This window comes from Squalius cephalus, assembly GCF_949319135.1.
Source record: "Squalius cephalus genome assembly, chromosome: 17".
Classification (NCBI taxonomy): Eukaryota; Metazoa; Chordata; class Actinopteri; order Cypriniformes; family Leuciscidae; genus Squalius; species Squalius cephalus.
The window spans coordinates 23,576,830-23,599,929 of record NC_137138.1 but is presented as its reverse complement, the minus strand read 5'-3'; the positions used below and the strand labels follow the sequence as shown (position 1 = coordinate 23,599,929).

General features: G+C 36.4%; 1 protein-coding gene across 5 annotated transcripts in view; it reads left to right on the top strand.

Annotated features, from left to right (window-relative positions):
• The window catches only part of ebf1b (EBF transcription factor 1b), a 131,767-nt gene that overhangs the window by 97,276 nt on the left and 11,391 nt on the right, over positions 1 to 23,100 (top strand). For all 5 annotated transcript variants that reach the window (XM_079847858.1, XM_079847857.1, XM_079847856.1 and 2 more), the window contains exons 10-11: positions 1,389 to 1,515; positions 15,726 to 15,814. In XM_079847858.1, coding sequence (XP_079703984.1) covers positions 1,389 to 1,515; positions 15,726 to 15,814 — 216 coding nt within the window. The remainder of the gene's footprint in view (positions 1 to 1,388; positions 1,516 to 15,725; positions 15,815 to 23,100) is intronic.

The window sequence follows — 23,100 nt, the reverse complement described above, 5'->3', positions numbered from 1 at the left end:
CAAAACTATCGATATTTTGGTATCGATACTGAAATATCTGAAACGGTTCCAATACTCCTTTTCTGCAGTATCGATATATCGATACAGGTTTCACACTCACACCAAAAACGCACGCCCCACTGATCTATATAAGTGCCGCTCTCATAAAGCTGTCTCAAGAGTGAAAATGTTATTTATTTTTTGGCTTATTACGCTTAAACAGTCAAAAACATACCAAATTGTGTCATAATGCCCATCTTGCTGATTATTCAGGTGAAAATATTCAGTTTTGGCACATAAATAATTGAGAGAAATGCATGGTGTGTAACAGTATATTGGATCCGTGCATCAGCTCTTAAAGTGACAGCAGCCTAATAAACCTGCTTCTGTCTGTCATGTTAATCAAAGAATAAAAGACAAGGAGAAAAACACCCGCTGCTCTTGATTGAATAACTTTTTAATTGTAAGCATTAATCTGTATTAAAATTTTACAATGAAAACTATCCAATGTTATTTTACATTTGCATAACTCTAGATATCTTAGAAGTCAGCATAATTTAGCTGGCTTCAGTTTGGAAGGCCCTTTGCATCCGGAATGCGTCTAATGCCATAAATGCTGTCAGGCTGGGAAGTTCCCTTGTTTACTGGTTTGAAACCGAGTTTATGACTGTGAGAGACAAATTTTCAAAGAGGAAGATGTTTTAGACAACAGCTCAAATGAACCACATGCATATAGACTGAGATGCTGAAAGACAGTGTGCCGTTAATTACGTCTCTGAGGAGCTCCACCTGTCCTCTCCCAGCCTTCATCTACGCCATCCCTTCACCACCCACCATAAACAGCCTGATACTGATTAGACACACATACAAACACACACACATGGCACACACGCAGTCAGATTGTTTACTGATCAGAACTGGATCAAAGAACTTAATCAGCCAGGGTAAATGAACACACAAAACACAACTAGCATCTGCAAACAAGTGCTGCCAGAGCTTTTCTCACAACAAACTTCACTCTTCAGAGACTTTTTTCTTTATCAGCTAGTGGTTTTTAGTGGATCTATGGAGTCAGTTCCTCTCAAATGCCTGTTGCCTTTCAAGTCACATGTCAGGATAGTCACTTATGAAGGATTTGGGACTGTGTTTGTTGGCACACCATCATTTCCCTGCAGCTTCAGAGCCATTAGTCGAGTCACATGGCATTTACAGCTCTGATGATTGGCTCAAAACAACCTGGCTGCATAACTGAGTGCCCATGAGCAAAGATGGCCGATTTCAATTGTCACACTTCCTGTGGCAGCCGAGCAACTGCCATTGAGGGGAACGTGAATGCTAATGGATAGCTTTCTCTAGGTATTATAGACCTCCTTGGTTCTGACATCCTCTCTCTGATTTTCTCCTCACAGCTCATCACACCTCATGCCATCAGAGTTCAGACCCCTCCTCGTCACATCCCTGGGGTGGTAGAGGTCACGCTCTCCTATAAGTCCAAACAGTTTTGCAAAGGCACACCAGGAAGATTCATCTACACAGGTAAGCCGTTTCATCTCAAAACAAGAAAGAGGAAACTTTTGACTTGTTTCAAGTATATAAAAACAGGTTGGTCACAGGAGAGGTGTGATTTTACTTATATATATATATATATATATATATATATATTAGAGTGATGATATATTTATATAATTATTTATTACTTTTTCATTTTAATATATATATATATATATATATATATATATATATATATATATACATTAAAAATTTGAGCATGTTTTCATGTTTATATGTGTATACATTTTTGTTTGATTATTTATGCTATATATATGGATTATTTGCTATAAGTAGGATTATTGTTGATTTTTCTCACTAACGCATACACACACACACACACACACACACACACACACACATACACACAGACACAACCCCGCTCCATTAAGAAGTACGGCTTTGTTAGCTTAATTACTGTTGATGGAGAAAATATAACAGCTAATGCTCATAAAACCTGTTACAATCAAGAAAGTAAACAAGCTGCACTTTATAGGCCTCCATATTGAAACTATTTAAACAGTGAAACAAACTGAAGAACCGTGCAGTTTACATGAAACTATTACTGCGTAAATACACAAACAAACACAAAACTGCCTCAGTTAAGTTTGGCATAGCAGATCTACATGACACAAATGACTGATTTCTCATATAATGTGTACACTGTTGTACATGTATGTTTATACACTGTATACAACTGTTAGACAAATTAAATATTTTAAGAGTGTATTTTACAAAGTCCACAGAGCCAAAAATTTACATAAAAACACCCACACATAAATATTTTGTGTAGTCGTGGTCTAATTTAGTATTTTTTTCTAATTTAGTTTTTTTTGGCACTATAATGGCATGTTTTCACAGACAGAACTGAGTAGTGAAATTCCTAATAGTAATTCCAAATTAAATTTGTGTTTAAAACAACAGCATAAAATACTTTGCATTGTCACTAAGAGGTTACAAACTAGATCCATGTTTGGATTTATTACATTTCATCACTGAGAAGGTTTGATCACAGATTTAGTCACAGTAAACAGTGCAAGCGGCTCTTAAAGGAACACAGACATATTCATTTAAACAGAATATCTCAAATGGAAACTCCAGCTTACTTGTTTGTCATTGTTTTCAGATAATCGGCAGCACTTCGACAGTGTAGAGAGAGTGCGTGCGCATGGTTGCCAGATTGCAAAGATTAAATAAAACACCGGGCAGAAAATGTATCCTTTTAAGAGAAAAGCTCTGATTGGGGGATTTAAGCTTGTGACATTTGGCAACCGCAATCATGAAAGCTTGTAGTAGAGGTTTGTACAGAAGACTGTAATATTTTGTTATCACTTAATGACCTTGGTGTCGTCTCGTCATCGTTTTGTTTTAGTCATGAAAAAAAAAGTTGCTGACGAACATTTTTCATCATACTCTTCGTTAACAAATTGAACACTATTTGTCGCCAATTACTCCAGTGTTCATGAGACAAAGCAATTGCGCTTTGGTCTTACCTCATTCTCCAACCCGATCAATGCCTTCTTCCATGAGGTCAAAGGTCAGCTCGCTGGTTAATTTCATGGTTATTTTATTCTGTTGCTTTTTGTTTGTACGTCCTCGCTGGTGTTAAATCATCACACACACACACCCACACAAACAAGAGGACACACTTGAAAGTGATTCTAAATCAAAGGCGAAATAAAAGAGAAAAATAGCTGATCTGGTGCACAGATGGATCTTTTGAGAGGGCGACGGACTTGTTCCAGTGAGAAAGTGAGAGGGAAATGTTCGTCCACAGAAGTTAAGTGCCACGATAGACATGGTTAAAGAGTTGTAGGTGGCAACCAGTGACATTCAAAGGGAGACACAGATGGCAAATTTATTATTTAATTTATTTCACCCACTGCTATCAGTAATTTCTCTCAAACACATTCAGAATTCTTTTGGAAATAGAAGCAAATGTAGTGAAATTCATGCCTTTTAGCATCAATCTTCAAACTTCAAACGGGTAACATTCAGCTTTTTAAACTTACGCAACTGTTACCTTAGCCTTGAAAATGAACTCAAGTTGGCACCTTTTGGGGCATCACCAACGTTAAGCAACTGGCACACGAAGATGGCAGCTGGCATGGGTATTAGAAGTACCCAGCAGACAGCTGGTGATGCTAATCAGCCTCTGTTAGCCGAGGCCACTAGCAAAGGCTATTTGCATAGAACACTAGCAAGAACTCAGAACTAATTGAATCAATACAGGCAAAGCCACGGATGCCTCCCGCCAGTCTCTGGCTGGGCATTAATCAATGACTACCTGGAAACTACAACTGCAGTCGGAATCCATAAATGGCTAAATCAGTCAACCACAACAAGAACGTAAGTTGAATGTAAGGTCTTGCAGACAACGACACAAGAAAATCTGTGCTTTTTATGTGAGAAATACATTTAGATTTTTTTGTAACACTATTAAGTTACAAGACAGAGCTTTTTTTGTTGTTGTTAAACAGCTAGACAGAACACAAAGGAATAAAAAAGAAGGCACATTGTTCTCATACAAGTACATGCAATACACTTGACATACTTCTTTAAATGCTCCTCCAAGAGTTTTCCCGGCTAAGGTGGTTCATGGTTCAAACTGGTCTAGCTTATTTCCCACCATGGTAAACGTCTCGGTTACGTATGTAACCCTCGTTCCCTGAAGGAGGGAGTGGGGAGGTAGTCGGATGTACCGTAGTGATTGGGATCACGCTTAGGGAGCCTGTATTGAAAAAACGATTACCGTGCGAGATTCGCATCTCGCGCTCCGCCCCGCAGCGCGGGCATAAATACGGAAGCGGATGCACGTACCACTTGTTTTTCGCTGAGGAGCCGAGCGGAGCCCAGGGTCAGCGGTGATCCTAGGTTCTTATTTAACACCGTGGCTAGACTAACAAATAAACAGATGTCACCTGAACAAAATATTCCTTTACAGTTTAGTAGTAAGGATTTCATGAAGTTCTTCGCTGAGAAAATAGAAAACATCAGAACCACAATTGTAAACGTTCAATCCTCAATCGCGCCTTATAATTCAGCCTTAATTATCACCCCGCAAGAACAATTACAGTGCTTTACAACTGTAGAACAAAAAGAGTTAAATAAACTTATCACTTCATCTAAACAACATGTTTAATAGATCCTATACCAACTAAACTACTGAAAGAAGTGTTACCTGTAGTGGAAGAGCCTCTCCTCAATATTATTAACTCATCTTTATCTTTAGGTCATGTTCCAAGAACATTTAAACTGGCAGTTATAAAACCTCTCATTAAGAAACCACAATTAGATCCACATAATCTAGCAAATTATAGACCCATTTCAAATCTACCTTTTATGTCTAAAATACTAGAAAAAGTTGTGTCCGCTCAAGTGGGCTCTTTCTTGCAAGAAAATGACATCTATGAAAAGTTTCAGTCTGGATTCAGGCCGCATCATAGCACTGAAACTGCGCTTGTTAAAATTACAAATGATTTACTTTTATCTTCTGACCAAGGCTGTATCTCAATATTAGTTTTACTTGATCTTAGTGCTGCGTTTGATACTATAGATCACACAATACTCTTAGATCGACTACAAAATTATACTGGTGTTCAAGGACAAGTATTAAGCTGGTTTAGATCGTATTTATCTGACCGCTACCATTTTGTCTATTTAAATGGAGAAAAATGATCATTATAACTCCAGTAAACTATGGAGTGCCGCAGGGATCTGTGTTAGGCCCTCTGTTATTTTCAATATATATGCTGCCACTTGGAAATATTATAAGGAAACATAGAATTAGTTTCCATTGTTATGCTGATGACACTCAAATCTATATTTCATCACGGCCAGATGAAAACGCTAAATTATCCAAATTGACAGAGTGTGTTAAAGATATAAAAGATTGGATGACGCGCAATTTTCTTTTATTAAATCCAGACAAGACGGAGGTACTAATCATCGGTTCAAAAAACCACCCACAAAACCTCTCACAATACAACTTTAACATAGTAGGATGTCCTGTTACTTTATCCTCTACAGTAAAAGACCTGGGTGTTATATTAGACTGCAAATTGTCTTTTGAAAATCATATTTCATATGTTACAAGAACAGCCTTTTTCCACCTTAGAAACATTGCTAAGCTACGTAACATGCTATCAGTTTCTGACGCAGAAAAGTTAGTTCATGCATTCATGACATCGAGACTAGATTACTGTAATGCTTTATTAGCCGGTTGTCCTGCATCCTCAATAAACAAGCTGCAGTTAGTCCAAAATGCTGCCGTTAGAGTTCTAACTAGATCAAGAAAATATGATCATATAACACCAATTTTATCATCACTACATTGGTTACCTATAAAGTTCCGTATTAATTACAAGGTATTGCTACTGACTTATAAAGCCCTAAACGGCTTAGCTCCAGTCTATTTAACGGATCTTCTATCGCCCTATAATCCATCGCGCTCTTTAAGATCACTAAATTCGAGGCTTTTGGTCATACCTAGGATATCCAGATCCACCAAAGGAGGGAGAGCATTTTCACATTTAGCTCCAAAACTCTGGAATAGCCTTCCTGATACTGTTCGTTGCTCAGACTCGATCTCCCAGTTTAAAACTAGATTAAAGACGCATCTCTTCAGCCAGGCATTCATATAATACTTTTAATCTTACAGTTAAATCCGACCTCTAGTTCATAAACGCCAGAGGAGAACTGGCCCCCGACTGAGCCTGGGTTCTCCCAAGGTTTTTTTTTTTTCTCCATTAGGTCACCTGATTGAGTTTTTCGGTTCCTTGCCACTGTTGCCTTTGGCTTGCTCAGTTGGGGATATTTGGACGTTCCACTAGAAACAAACATTGATGTATTGTTTTAATTTAATACTGTGAAGCTGCTTTGATACAACCTACGTTGTGAAAAGCGCTATATAAATAAACTTGACTTAACTTGACTTGACTTGATTGGCGCAGTAAGCCAACACTTCGAGCTGTGGCGTTTTGAGGCGTCTCAGAGCAAGGTGTACTGCTAGCAACTCGAGGCAGTTGATGTGCCAATGCAGTTGGGGGCCCACCCAGACTCCCGCTACTGCATGCCCCCCAGCTGGAGTTGGAGGCATCTGTGGAGACCACAGCATACCTGGACACTTGTTCTAGGAGCACTCCGGCCCGGAGAAACGAAGGGGGTTTGGCGGCAGGCCGGGGTGATTGTCACACGGAGTGTGCTGTTCTGCTATGCCCAACTCGGGACTTGGCCGTGAAGCCAGTGCTGAAGCGGTCTCATATGAAGCAATCCGAGCGGCATTACTGCAGCTGCGGATGCCATATGCCCCAGCAGCCTCTGAAAAAGTTTCAGTGGGACCACTGTTCTGCTCTTGGCAGAATTCAAGCAGTTCAGTACCGACCGGACACGATCCTCTCTGAGACGTGCCATCTGGTGGACCGAGGTCAGCTCCATACCGAGAAAAGAGATCCTCTGCACGGGGGCGAGTTTGCTCTTTTCCCAGTTGACCCGAAGACCCAACTGACTGATATGCTGGAGCAGCAAGTCCCTGTGCTCACATAACTGCTACCGAGACTGAGCTGGTATCAGCCAGTCGTAGAGATAGTTGAGGATACGAACACCACGCTCTCTCCACGAACCGGGCCTGGGGGACCAGAGGCACCACAGACGTACCCGGGGTGGGGCAGCGAAGTGGATGACAGAGACCCTACTCGGAAGGCCCGAAGGCAGCCCGAAGTGGGGTCTGAGTGTGCGGTGCAACACTTACCCGTCTCCACAGGTTGGCAGGGGGTGCGTGAGAAGGCGTAATCGGGTCCTCAAACCGCACCTGGCCCTTAAAAATTCAAGGCAGCAACTTTTTTTTTCACAGTAGAACCGGGGAATTTGGCCAATATCGGCCAGAATTTTACTGTTTCTGCATCCCTATATCTGACTGACCTCAACAGTGTAAAAAAATTGGTGACCAGCTAAGACCTGCAAACCACTTTAGTCTGGTTTAAGCTAGTTTTTTTTTTCAGCAGGGTTTCTCTCTCCGTCTCTCTCTCTCATCCTGGTGTTTCAGTTGTACTGGACACCGTATACAGATCCCTGGGGACAAACTAATACATCTCATATAATTGACAGTGTAGGTTCTGTGTCACTTCTCAAACTGAATGTCAGCGGTGTGTGTTTGTTAGGAGGAAGTGCAAAGTGCCAATCGATAAACCATTGGAGCAACAGAGACAAATCCTGCCTATGGAACTGCCATAACATTCACAGGAATCATAGAACCAGATCTGAGAAAGAAAGGCCATTTTTCCGTTCAGTTCCCCATTTCACACACTTTCTTCAGTTTCATAATTATGAGATTGATATTTCCGAACAGTGATGCCAGATCACAACTTTACTACTTCCTATCAATACTTTCTTTCAAAGTTGTCATAAACTGCATTTGCAACCCAGTTTACTTCCATGATGAAACAGAATTTCAATCAAATCAGAAATTGATTAGATAGTGAGTGGTTGGAGGAAGGGTTTGAAAAACAAAATTTCGTTTCAGAAGTGGAGAAACTTTGATGAAAGTTAGATTGATACATTTGTGGCTCAATACTTGAGTTTTTTTTTTTTTTACACTGATTTAACCAAATATTGCATTTTAATAGCAAAGCGTTTTTCTGCTGGCTAGACGGGCAGTAATTGGTGACAATAAAAATTCTGCGGGATCTACTGCTGCCAACTAAATGCTTTATTGTCGGATGGGACGAGCACCTCCAATTAGATTACAGACAATTCCAGGTCACAAGATCGGACTGCAGCCAGATATCTCGGCAGCGGCTCGAATTGAGTCTAGCAGTGCTGTAGATGGTAGATGAATCACACACACCAACACACACACTGCTAACAAGACCCCAAAGGACGAGGTTTGAGGCTTTATTATATAACACAGCCCTACTGAAAACAAGTGGAACGCACAATGGAAATACGTTATTAGTCAGCACACCAAGCAGAAAAAAACACCAGAATGGTTTCGTATTTCTCAAAGTAATGAGAAAAGAGCCACTCTAAAATACTAAAATACTACACATATATTTATGTAAAGTTCTGTCATGTGAAGAAACATTTCCTTCTTTCTGTAAAGAAAGCGTACTTCAAACCAAATTCAGCTGCTATTCCTCTACATCTGCCTCTTACATCTCTTTTACTGCCTGTTGTTTTTTATCATAAAGATGCAACTTTAGAAAGAATATAGTGTGGTAGAAAAAGAGCAGGGGGAAAGACAAGAATAAGATTGTTCTCTATTGATCTTAAAGTGGTGTGGCTTGGAAAAAATAACTCATCTATAATAGGGGGGGTGGGGGGGAATGAAGCAATAATTCAGAGGTATTGAACGCTCCACTGCCGTGGGTATTGATCCCCCAGAGCTCTTGCCTTGAGCTCGTACCTGAAGGGGGGAGTGGTGGGAAGAAGGAGGGAAGGAGGTGAAGAGGGGGAGGGAGGGAAGTGGTGACATTCCCTTGCTCATTACCGCAGTACTATAGCAGGAAAAGGATGAGAGTTTTAGTTAAAGACGATCCATATAGTCATAGTGCTGTCAGAGCCACGGACCTGCTTGTTCCAAGAATAGAATCTGTATCGGATGATTTGATAACTTTTGAGTTTGATTTAGTTTGTAGATTTGATTCAAACATTCTTGGAAAGCTTTGTTTTAGTGAAAGACCCATGCGTCATAGTGTTGCTAGAGCACCCAACCTGCTGGTTGTAGATTCTGTTGCAGATTCTATTCATTGTGTTTAGTCCCATTCAGTACTTGGGAATTTGATGGCTATTTTTTTAGTGATCCATACAGACATAGTTCTGTCAAGGTTTGTGGTCTTCTCATTATAGAACGTAATCAGTTCTTTTATAGATTTGATCTGTTTTATTTAATCATTGACTTTGATTCATTCAGTTCTTAGCTTGTTCTAAAAAAAACATTTTTTTTGTGAAAGATGATCCATAGTGTGATAGTGCTGTCAGGCCTCTGGAACTGCTGGCTGTAGAATAGAACAATTTCTTTTATAGATTTGATTCATTTGATTTGATTCAGTTTAATTCAGTTTGTTTGATTTGATTTAGACACTTTAAAAAGAATGTGAAAGACTACAGTATACAGTGTTTGTGCTGCTGGTGGTTCTTGAATGGAATTAATTCTGTTAGAGATTTAATTAATTTGCTTTGATTTGGTAATTTCCATTTGATTTTATTTAGCTAGATTCAATTTGTATGATTTGATTCAAAACCTGGATCTAGAATAGAATTGATTTTATTATACAGTTGATTAATTCTCTTTCACTCGATAACCTTGAATTAGATTTTATTTAGTTTGATTTGATTCAATCACTGGTTCTATGTGTTCAATGTGCTCAATTAGATGCTCAATTAGTGCTCAATGTTATTAATTGTCACTGAAGTAAGGCATGAATCAGTGGACAAACAACCAATTCTCACATTAGATTCATTCAAAAATCACATTTAAAATATAATTAATTACATGATGTGCCGATTATTTATTCTAATTAATCGCAAATTAATTGCAGATCAATTCTGGCTGAGAAATTACCCCCAAAAGATAATTTAAAGTCATTATTACTGAGAAAAGCATCAAATAGACATTACAAAACTTTTACTTTTACAAAACTTTTAGGCTACAACAAAAAATTTTATTTTATTTTTTCAGAAGCTGCATCTGAATTGGTTTTCCGATATATTTACAGACCAAAACAGTTTGGTTACCAACATTCTTCAAAATATATTTTTATGTTCTGCAAAAGAAAGAAAGTCATGCAGGTTTCAAACGACATGAGGATGAGTAAATGTAAATAAACACAACTTTAATTTCTGGGCAATCTATACCCAAGATATGAAATAATTTTTTTTTAATGAAGTGATACTCTAAATAAGAAACTAAAACTGCCAGTAGGTGGCAGTAAATGTGTAAATTAGTAAGCCTTTGAGTCGATTCATTCAATTCATTCAAACGGCTGATTCATTCGGGAATTAAGTAAATGGCTCTCTCTATGAATGGGCCATTGAATCATTGCTTCACCCATTTGATTCGCTCAAAACGTGAAAATACAGGTAATATTTTTGTTGGCAAAACTGAGCAAAAACAGACAATATTGCGTCTAAAATCTAACTTATTTATTGAACTGTTGTATAAAATCAATGTCACATTTGCACACGTGCTATTCGGAATAAAAACAACACTCGTGTGATATTGCTATATCATATGGTGTAAAGAAAAAAAACTCATACAGGGGCATTTTTGCTCTGATATCTTGAATTTTAGGGCCATTCTAACCGCATTCTCGAGTTTTTGCCCTGCTTTCATGTTCGTCACCAATCAACTGAATGAAAGGTACGGGGCGGGTGCATTAAATGCGTTAAATCGCGTTATATTTCCATAACTAATTAATTAAATGAACGCGTTAAATCGACAGCCCTAATAAAAAGGAGTAAGGTCTATTGAATCTATTAATCTAATTAATCTATTGGATTTTGTGTGGGTTGGGCTCTATTGTAGAGTGAGCGTATGTGCAATAGGCAATTATATACCCAACTACTACCCATCATACTTTACTATGCTCAAATGAAATGAGGACTTACCTCATGCTTCCCCGTCTCCTCTTTCCTCACTATCCCTCTACTCACAACATTCTCTCCTCCAGGTCATTATAGTGAAATATGATGAGGCCTGGATCTGCCCTCATGAAATTTCAATAAGCATTGATCTCTGTGATTGCAAGAGATTCTTCTCAGAAAAGCGAGGGATGGAAATAAGCGAAACGCAAAGGGCGGGGGCATATTTGCTCATTAATTTATTGCCAATGATGTTCTAGTCAGTATGACAGTATCAGCCAATCGTTTTGTGCTGACAGCTCACAGACGTTTCATTGATCCTTTGTGGACACTAGTAGACTATATTTGCTTTGGCTCAAGATGTTTACTTATCTAAATCTCTGTCACCAAAGCAATTCCCAAATTTCTTACAAATCCGTTAAGTTCAGATGATTTAGATCAGGCAGACCAGCCGTACCACATAAGCCGTTGGATTCCCACATTGAAGTATCCCAAAGCTAGGATCATGTCAATATATGATATCGACTCTATTAGCAGAACTACAGTAGCTGCATTGGATTGCTTTCCTTTGCCATGCAAGCACACAATTCCATTGTTCTAACCGATATTCTTTTAACAACTCCCTTCTGAAACATTTTGAGCTGCTAAATTAGCTAATAGCACAGTTAGATACTTCTCTCACTTAGGCTATTTTTGTCTATTTAACCGCTAGAGCTACCAAGGGAGAACTATAAACCAACATCCCTGTGCAAATTGATGCCATGTGGTATTAATACGAGGAAAACAATAAAACAGTTTGAAGAAGTGGAGTTGGGCCAAGCTATAAATACTTACCGTGTGGTTAGAGCTTGTTTCACATGTAGTGAATACTGCACTTGGCTACAGTGAAAAGTTAGGCCAACAACAATCCCACTTCCCCATTTTGGGAAGAGAACTTTTGGTACAGTAGAGATATTTAAATAGTTGAAGGGCTTCATTCTCCTTCTGAGAACTTCATTCTCTTGAGTTTGTCCCTTGTTAGACCCCTGAAGTAACTTAAGGGATTATTTCCTCTATAGAAATTGACTTTATATGTCTCGATGCCCTCAATATCTCTGTGTTCTTGAGAGTGAGGGTTAGAGGATGTGGTGAGTGGTGACCCAATCAAAAAGTATATCAAATTGGAAACTCATATTCTCTTGAGGGACACATTGACCCGCAGTATCAGCCTGTGTTGAAAGTAGAGGAAAGGTTCTTTCATAAGAAACACAGTTTCTCGTAGGGTTATTTTTCTAAAGGGGGTTGGAACGCGACTCCAAAAATACAGTGGTTTAAGAAGGCATGATTGTCATCGTCCTTTTTTTCCAAGTGGACATACAGTGGCCTGCAGATTTATTTGGAAACAAATGTAATTTTTGCTATTCATTTTTTAATGCAATAAGTTGTGTTAGCATAATATAATTAGTGCTGGGCAACGATTAATCGTGATTAATCGCATGCGAAATAAAAGTTTGTGTTTACATAATATATGTGTGTGTACTGTGTATAATTATTTTGTATGCATGTTTAAGAAATATTTGCATGTATATACTGTATATATATATATATTTATACATAAATATATACATATAAATATTTTATAGATAAATGACACATTTTTCTTAAATATACACATGCATATGTGTGGATTTATATATACAAAATAATTATACACAGTACACACACATATATTATGTAAACACAAACTTTTATTTTGGATGCAATTAATCACGATTAATCGTTGCCCAGCACTAAATATAATATAATATAATATAATATAATATAATATAATATAATATAATATAATATAATATAATATAATATAATATAATATAATGTTTTAAAGCTGATTTTATTGACATGGTTTGAAACCAAGGGTATATTATGGTCAATTCTTTAATACAATTCCTTGTGAAAAACAAAATTCTAGTGTTTTATCTTTCCCCACACGTCTTGAGAACCCCTTTGTCCCCGCTCTCTCTCTCTCTCTCTCTCTCTCTCTCTCTCTCTCTCTCTCTCTCTCTCTCTCTCTCTCTCTCTCTCTCTCTCTCTCTCTCTCTCTCTCTCTCTCTCTCTCTCTCTCTCTCTCGACCTCTGGGTCTCTCGGTAAGTGAATGTTTTCCCCAGGCTGAGTGAGAGGATTGGATACAATGTAGAAATCAATGGCAATAAGAGAAGAGTGAAGTACTCCTGACACATACAAGCATGTGAATGTGTTTCCTAGCGCACTGACTCATCCATCTCCATATCACTTTATTAACAGATGCCACGCACACAGGAATACACACGCACACACCGGTTCCTGACACCGGTTTCTTTCTCCTTCATCCAGGCAGGTGTTTCAGATTAATTAGATATTATCAACCAACATTTCTAAGGAAATGTGTAATTGAAGGTCATTTATTATGGTAATAACTGTGAACAGCAGCACTTATACAGTCATAACCTATGTGTTCTTAATTGCCACATACTAACTTCAATATAACTTAAATAGAGTTTACAGTATCTTAACCATCTGCTCCAACCGACAGGAAAGTACCTTCGTTTCATGACCCAGCAGCCCCTAACACTCCCTCACACTCAAACTGCCCAAACCACTCTCTCTTTCTCTCTTCCTCTTTTCTCTCTTTCTTCACGTCCATCCTTCAACAGCCTTGGGACCAGACACTCATTTGGACATGTTATTTATGAACGTTTTGCAATAGATGTTCATATTTTGGTTCTGATCGGATGGCATTTTTAGATCCCATTATGTTTTGGACCACATGCTAACCAAAAAAAAAAACAAAGGACAGCACATAACTTGGCACCTGTTAAACACAGGCTGTAATGAATATGAATACAGGAATTTAAGCTCTTGTAAATGGTTTCATCAACATTGTTGAAACACGATCGAGATTGAATGCTTTGCACAATAAAAAAGTATTTTTTGCTTTTTTTATATATATAAATTGTGTTTTTAGGTTATATCTAATGTTGTAAAGGAGGTTGTGCGATTTAGATTAATAAAGTATTTAATAATATAATATGATATACATTTTTCATTTAATGTCATGGTTGACTTGTCATCCTTCCTTTCTATGTTTAATTAATTAATTTATTACAAAATGGGTTTATTATATTATATTATATTATATTATATTATATTATATTATATTATATTATATTATATTATATTATATTATATTATATTATATTATATTTAGGGCTGTCAAACGATTAATCGCATCCAAAATAAAAGTTTGTGTTTACATAATATATGTGTGTGTATGGAGTATAATTATTTTCTATATATAAATACACACACATGCATATTTATTTAAGAAAAATGTGTTATTTATATATAAAATATTTATATATAATATAAATTATATATAATATAAATATATATACACAGTATATACATGCAAATATTTCTTAAATATATACATGCATGTGTGTGTATTTATATATAGAAAATAATTATACACCGTACACACACATATATTATGTAAAAACAAACTTTTATTTTGGATGCGATTAATCACGATTAATTGTTTGACAGCCCTAATTATATTATATTATATTAGTAATTTATAGTACATACACTTACATATACAAATTGGCAAATTACTCTAAAAAAATAATTAATTACTAGCTACTAATTACATATTTAACAGTGTAATTAGATTACTGTGTTAATTACTCTCTCTAAAAAGTATTGCATTACTTATTGCTAATTACTTTCTTAATGCCATATCAACCTTGACCAGTTGAACAATACAAGGATAGACATTGAAACTGAACTGACCAAAGTGTGTAAAGGGAGAAGGTTACATTTAAAATATATATTTTAACATTAGATGTTAAATTTTGATGTTAAGTCTACTATTGTTTTATATAGAATTGTTCTAGTTTGTACAGGATTTAATGCAATTATATCAGAAGAATTAATTTAATTAAGAGAATGAATGTTCTGTGTGTGTGTCTGTGTGCGTGTGTGTGTGTTTCTCTTTAAAAATAGTAGTTTGTCTAAGCTGGTTATAACGTATAACAGAACTGTCTTAAATGCTACTGCCATTAGGAGTTTGTGTTTGGTCCCCTACTTTTAAGTAGGCTCGTAAAACTGTGGCACTTTACAAACAAAGTGCCATCATAAACAGTTCTTCTTCTTCTACTTCCATTTTCTGTCCATTACTGGAGCAAATGGTCCTCCATCTCATCCCTCGCTCAGACTGAGTGACAGGCTTTTCGCGTTTCTGACAGCATAAAGACTTTATGCAAAGTAATTGCTGCGCTAAACGTAAAAACATAAACGTCCTACGATTACATGCTATATGCGCTCCTCCCTGCACTTAACATGGGCGTAAGAATTCCCAACAATTTAAAATGACTTCCATTAGAACCGCTGTATTTATTAATATTGCATTTTTGTAGCTGTATATTTAGAGAGATTTACTAAATGTCCATGTTTTGTTCCAAAAAATATGGAGAGCCTTTACAACAGCCTTACAACGGTCAGCTATGTACTAGTGTTACATGTAAAGTACCAATAAAAAACAAAGCAGTCTTTTCTAAAATTGACCTAAAATGAATGGATTTGTCTCTGCTTTTGTTTGTAGCCCTGAACGAGCCCACCATAGACTACGGTTTTCAGCGGTTACAGAAGGTGATACCTCGACATCCAGGAGATCCTGAACGCCTGCCAAAGGTATGAGTAGCCTTTCCACTATTGTTAAAGACACATCAATGGAAATGTGCTGTTGAAATGAGGTGTTATATATATAACTGACTGATAGCTGATTAATATTTAAAGGCTTAATTGCATGACTCCATTGAACTAACCGGGTTTATCAAGAATCCATGTTGGGTGGGCTGGATCATGAATCATTATACAGCCGTATGCATTTCATCTGACATTCTGCTATCACTATTAAGTGCTTCCAGATCCTCTTTCCTTGATTCAGAAAGAGTGCTACAGCATTAGCTATAACATCAAAGTAATGATTCTCACTTATGAAGGACTGAGATGGCGGGCTGCATGGTTATGTCATCATTGTCTCGGTGATGAAACTCATATGGTAATAATTCTGCTTGGATGAACATTAGAGTCTGTTGCAAAAGGACAGAAAGAGTTGCATCATGGAAAAAAGAAAAACGTTCTGTCTGTTGCTGTGGTTCTACTTCTACGTGTATATCGAGCCGTGTTTTGCATGTGTTGTGTTTGTTGTAATGTTGTCCTCGGAGTGTAACAGGTACTCTCTATAGGGCTTTAACTGATTTTCAGGTTGGGCTATTTGGTCTTATTGAAATGTAGTTGTGTAAATAGTCCAAATATGAGTTTTTGGCTTGTATTTGTTGTGCTGGACCTCTAGAAATATGTCATAAAACAGGCTTTGTTCAATCACTGGGATTTACAGTTCAAATCTCAGTTATACCAGGACTAGGTCAGGAGTCAGAAAACATTGGCTTAGAATTCGCCAAGTACAACGTGTTCCTGGATCAACTTTCTAGTTGGTCCTGGAACATCATTCCTATTGACAAATCCTTTATTTTATTTGTGTTTTTTTTTTTTTTTTTTTTTTTTTTTTGTGGGGAGTGATTTGGGGTTAGACCTCAGCTTAGGCCTGAGGTTTGGGACTAAAACACAATTCTGGCATTTTGATTTAAATAAAAAAGGCCTGTTCACACCTAGAACACTAACTATAACAATAACTATAAAGATATGGTTTGAACTTTGAGAGCTAATCCCGATCCATTGTGCTTTAAAGTGTTTTGAGCATTTAAAGCGACAGAACAATATGCGTTGGTGCTTATGGATGCCTATAGTTATAGTTATAGTATATAATATAATATATAATAGTCTTGTAGTTAAATACCCATCCATTAAGTGTTGAAATTAATTAATTAATTAATTAATTCATTAATTAATTACAAAATGCATAATATTATGAATGTATTATATTATATTATATATATATTATTAAGTGTTGCTATTAATTTATTAATTACAAAATGCATAATATTATTAATGTATTATATTATATTATATTATATTATAAATAGACATCTCTTTTAATTGTTTGGAATATGACATATTATGAGACATATTTATTGTTAATTATTTATAGCAAATATTTTCTGAACAAAACATGTAATACAATTATTTCCTTGTGTTTTTTTTTTCAGTCTTTTATCAGTCATTAGAAAAACAATTATAGATATTATTGACTAAAGGTTTTAAAAATGAATTTTCCAGTGTTTCCTCAATATTGTTATATTATATTGTTATTATACTGTATTATATTATATTTAGAGTAGCTTGTTTCTGAGCTATTACATGTATTATTATATTATTTTAGAGTAAATCTCAGAGGAAAATTATGCGTTGATGAAAATCAACCTATCACAGTCTTACTCTAGACAACCACCTTTCTCTAGCCCTGACATCTGATTGGTTGATAGGAATATTGTCCCAGGATCAACAATAATGTGGATTCAGGAAGATCAAAAATCACCGAAACTTCACAAGTTCCCATTCAACATTCACCCTATAGGAGTATTGAGTTTGTTTAGCTTGTTGAAATTATTCTGTTCGTTTCTCAAGTGTGTATGTTTGGTGATGAATATACATGTGAGTGTATGTTTAAGAGTAGTGTGTGTGTGTGTGGGTAAGTTTAAGAGCTCGGGCACCCAGAGGTGATCCATCATGGTGAAGTCAGCTGTCCAGCGGTGCCTCCCGGCAGGTCAGCGATCGAAGTCTCTGCTGGCCGGACTTTATTATTGCTCCACCACCAGTAATTGAGTCACAGCAGAGGGTGTGTGTGTGTGTGCTTGAGAGGAGGAAGAGAAATTATTCCAGCACACTGGCACCTCTGACATTCAGAACAGTGTTGAGCTCAATGAAGAGGTCGAACATATGGAGGAACAGAGAATCATACATAATCTCTCGCTCTCTCTCCATCTCTCTTGTCTTGGCCGCTGTCCCGTTGGCAGTGGTGGCGCCACACACACACACACACACACACACACATGTTCTGTTCCTCTCCGCCCCATCGATTTTCTCGTCCTTATTGAGGTAATAACAGTTTGTTGACGGGGCTCTCTTTTCAACTGCTCACCTCAATCATACCAGCCAAACACAGGGACGCCAAAGAGAGAGAGAGAGAGAGACTGGCACACACACATATGTTTACCTAGCCATCTAAATAAGGGTATACCATAGACTTCTATTGTTTGTATATAAAGCTAAGTATAGACTATGTAATTACAGACAATGGTAAACCAAACCCAAACTGTTTTAGAATAAAAATATATTTACTTCATGAAGGATTTTTACTCGTGAGGATGTGGACGTACCTGGATTTCCCAAATAGATTGACTGACTGATTGATTCATTTATCAATTTTTTATTTATTTTTAATTGGTGGGAACAGGTTTGTTCTCAAAGTATAACTAAGTAAACACTCAAAACAAAAGAACTTAACCATAACTTAAGTTCAAGGATATTTTTGCTTATTCTGAAGCTACCGTATGCTCACAATATGTAGGATATTGTTATTTACAGCCTGTAAAATGGCCTTCATTTTAACTGTAAAAGACTGTAAAAATGCTACAGTAAAAAATGTACTATATTTGGGGAAAACTGTAACATAACATTACATTTCATGTAGTTTTACGGTAAATTATTGTACCATTTTTGGAAGTAAAAAACTAACAAATCATCTTTACATTTTTACTGTATTTTAACAGAATTATTCTTGCAACCGCAATCCTGTTTTTTTTCCAAAAAAACAAAAGGATTTTTTTTTACAGTGCAGTCTTTTCAAGCAAGATTCACACAGCTTTTAATGTGAAGCATATTTTTTTTATCAGTCATTAGAGACACATTTATGACCTTTTTCAGTTCGTTTTTCAATGTTTCTCACATCTAAACCTCTCAGTTTAGTGTTGTTCCCAGTTCAAACTCAGACGCAGACAGACATGAGAGACACAGAAGGACAGACGGTGTAGTAGCCCGTATGAAAGGATTAGAGAGGACAACAGAAGTGTGAATGCTCTACTGGACATTAACATTGACAATGAGGTCCAACATGGACCAACATAACCTGCCCATTTTGAACCGTTTATTGATCAGTTTTCAGTATGTATGTTCTTAAAGGAATAGTAATTCTGTCATGGTTCACCCTCATGTTGCTCCTCCATGACTTTATTGATTCTGTCAACACAAATAAGATGTTCAAACCATTCAATTTAAACTTTAAAGCTTCAAAAAACCATGATAAAAAATAGTCCATAAGACTCATTCACTTTATTCAAAGTGTTCTGCAGCCACATGATAGCTTTGTGTTAGGAAAAGACCAAAAGTCATTTTTATATACAAAATCTACCCACAAAATCTCACATTTGATACATAAAGCATTTATATTGTATGATATAGTGTGACTATGGAGCTCGTTCTCTAGGAGGACAAATAATAATAATTCAGATGCACAAACTGACCAACAATTTTACACTTTGTGCAGTTGCTGATGTTTATATGGCCAAAACCTAAGATTGATATTCTGATGATATTTAATGGAAATCAATTAAATATTGTAGCAGTATTATAGACTACTTACATAAAACGCATATAAATATCAGTTGTCACTCTATATCTCCCAATAATATGTCTTACTATGATCATATTTAAATGCTTAGTTTATGATCAAAGCTCTGTAGTTTATATTGTGGGGGCAAAACATATAATGCAATGCAATACAATAATGATTGAAAGATGAACTAATAAACGTTCCCGGAAAGCCTGATGTATGACTTTAACATGATTTTTTTCATCAAGTAAACCTAAGCTGCTTCGGTCCAGAGAGTGTTCATTTTGATATATTACTAGCAATATAAAGGTCATTCTTATGTTTCCTTTATAAACATGATATTCAGATATCATTCAGATATCAGATATAATCAGATATCATTACATATGGATTTGTTGTCACCAGTTTATGATGTCACCATACTCCGTGTATGTGATGAGGTCATGCTTCATCATATCTGTGTACAAATGCAGACAGTTTAGAAGAGTATCGTCTATCAAAATGATGATCCAAACATGATGTGCTACTTCCTGTAAAGTGTGGCTCAGTCCAACGCTATCTCACGACCAATTCGTACGAATTCGTACGAGTGATAAAAAAGTGGCTAAATCGTACGAATTCGTACAACCTCACTCGTACGACCTCACTCGTACGAATTTGTACGATTTGTCTTAACCCACGTGATGGGTAGGTTTAGGGGTTTAGGTCATTCGTATGAATTCATACGAATTGGGCAATTCGTAAAATATGTACGATTTAGCAAAAATCGTACGAATTCGTACGAGTGAGGTCGTATGAATTCGTACGAATTAGCCACCTCGTAGAATTCGTACGAATTGCCGTGAGATCAGGCTGCTCAGTCACATAATGGATTTTCAGGAATTTTTGAAGTTGTTTGATGAGCTATTGCTGACAATTATGGATTGTTTTTAACCATACACTGTAAAATATGATTTTTCAAAGTTGTAGATAAAGACTATCTGAATATGTTTTACTAGAAAATAGTATTTCAGTTTTTCTACTTCAGAATATCAAGTTGTATTCAATGTTACTTGTCGTTGCTTTGTAAATGTTTGTGAACATACTTGCCATTTCGGAGTGAAAATTGCTGTAGTTATGCTTGATTATGAACTGAACCGATCACTGTTTGACTTTTATGGATAAGTCACTGAAAAACAAAAATGGCGTAGAAACAATTTTCCCTCAGAAATTGCTAGTAAACAAAGTAAAACATTGATTTATACGTGAATTTTTAAAAGTAGAAAAACTGAAACAGTATTTCCTTTTTTAAAACATACTGTACGCCAGTAATCTTTTATTTACAACTTTGAAAAGTTTTTTTTTTTTTTTTTACAGTGTGGTCCAAAGGCTTATAAGAGTGTTTCTTATTACACTTGTGATGTATAGAGCTCAGTGTTTCTGCTATACGTATACGGTGTTCATCATCGACCTCTGCTCCTCATCTTTTCGGCTGCATCTGATTGATGTTTTGGCTAAACTCACACGTACTGGGAATTCACTGCCTCCGGGCCGCCCCGCGTTCATTCGGGCCCTTTCTCTCGCCAGTATCCCTTTCACGCTCCCCCACACTGGGCCGCAGAGGGACTCTCCTCCGCCTCCTCGCTCTCTCCGCGGGATCTATCGCTCTAACAGCTCCCCGTGACGATAATGAGAGGTTAACACAGTGCCAGCACGGCCATAATTGAGTGAATTTAGCACCTTGGACAGCGCACTAAAACTCCTCATTGCTTGCCTGACCCCCCATCAAGTTTTGTTTGTGCGTTTGTGTGTCTGTGTGTGCGCGGTGCGACACACCCCAGGCTTGATTGGAAGGCAATATGTTCCAACACAGCACTCGTGAGTCGCACACATGCTTAGGGGTAAGATCCTGATGAAGGTTGTGTCCAGATGGGGGGGGGAGCAATTTTCTGCCTGTCACTCGGTTAGCTGGAGCAGCGCCCTTCTGCATTAACTTCTCCCACACGCCAACACACAGGACGGAGAAATATAAGGAAAACGCTGTAGTACTGAACAGTACTGCAATTTAAACATCTAACAACAGTACATTTATTGGGAAAAAGACATGAATTTCACAGGTAAAACTACTAATTTCGTGAATATAAGAATATCTTTGTAAACTGTTCATAAAACCACTTCATTCATGCATCAATTTACGTTTATATACATTATTTATATGTATATCAACAAAATGATTTTATGTACAAGAAGGGTTTATGATCTATTTCCATTTATATCATTGCAATTATTCAGATTGTAAGATCTTATGGGAGCTTGGAACAGTTTATGATTAAATGCTTTTGCAAATTTAACAAATTCGGTAAGTATTGTTTAAACCAAAGATTCATATATGAATGTGATAAATTACATATGATGGTTTTATAAGCAACTATTATTATCAATGCAAAAAAATGTATACGTGTAGTACTACGGATTATATGTATATCAATGTGATAAATTACATAGAATGGCTTTAAGAACAATTTTCATTCAAACATACCAGTGAATACCACTCTTATGTGTATTCACATTTGGTAAATGATTTACAGTTGCAACAATTAACAGAATAATAGTTTTACGAACTATTTCCATGCAACAATTAATGTAAAAAGTTACGCAAAGTTGTAACTTGAGTGTTTTACATTTATAATAATGTGAAAACGTATGGTTTTCAGAACAATTTGCTATTCAATTATGAAGTTAATACAAAAATGGTTTTAGAAGCTATTTACATTTATATCAATGGAGCAACTGAAGAATGTTTTTTAACGTAAAATGTACTATTAGAGTTTTTGTTCTGATTCTGTTTCCTGAACGATGCCCATTGTGTAACCCTCTGGTGCTATTTGGTCATTTTTGACTGAAAAATGTAAAAAAATAAATAAATAATAATTTTGTAGAATTTTTTACTTCATCGGAATGGTACGAAACTTGGTAAAAGTTTTGGCACTTGCTATGTGAACACACAAAAAAGAAAAGATTCGAAAAGGTTAAATGGGCAAAAAAAATGTCACACATGTACTCTTCGCGGTCCGCATTGGAAACTAATTTCATCTAGTTATGAAAAATCTTACTGAAAGCTCATTTTTTGAGATATCAACCTCAAATTTGGAACACAGCAGGTTTAGATTTATTTATTGGCTTTGGTTTTCTTGCAGTTTTAGATTAAAACGTGTTTTGGAAAATAGATATTTCATTTAAAATTGATAGTACTTTTTGCATTTTTCATAAAAAAAAAAAAAAAAACTTAAAATTCTATTACTTTTTTAATTTCACTTTTTTAAACTTTTTCAGCAATAATCTGCCAACTTCCAACTTTAAAAAGAGACCAAACTTATGTATGTGCTCCAAAGTATTCAAAATGTATGACAGTTTAAGTCGGAATTTT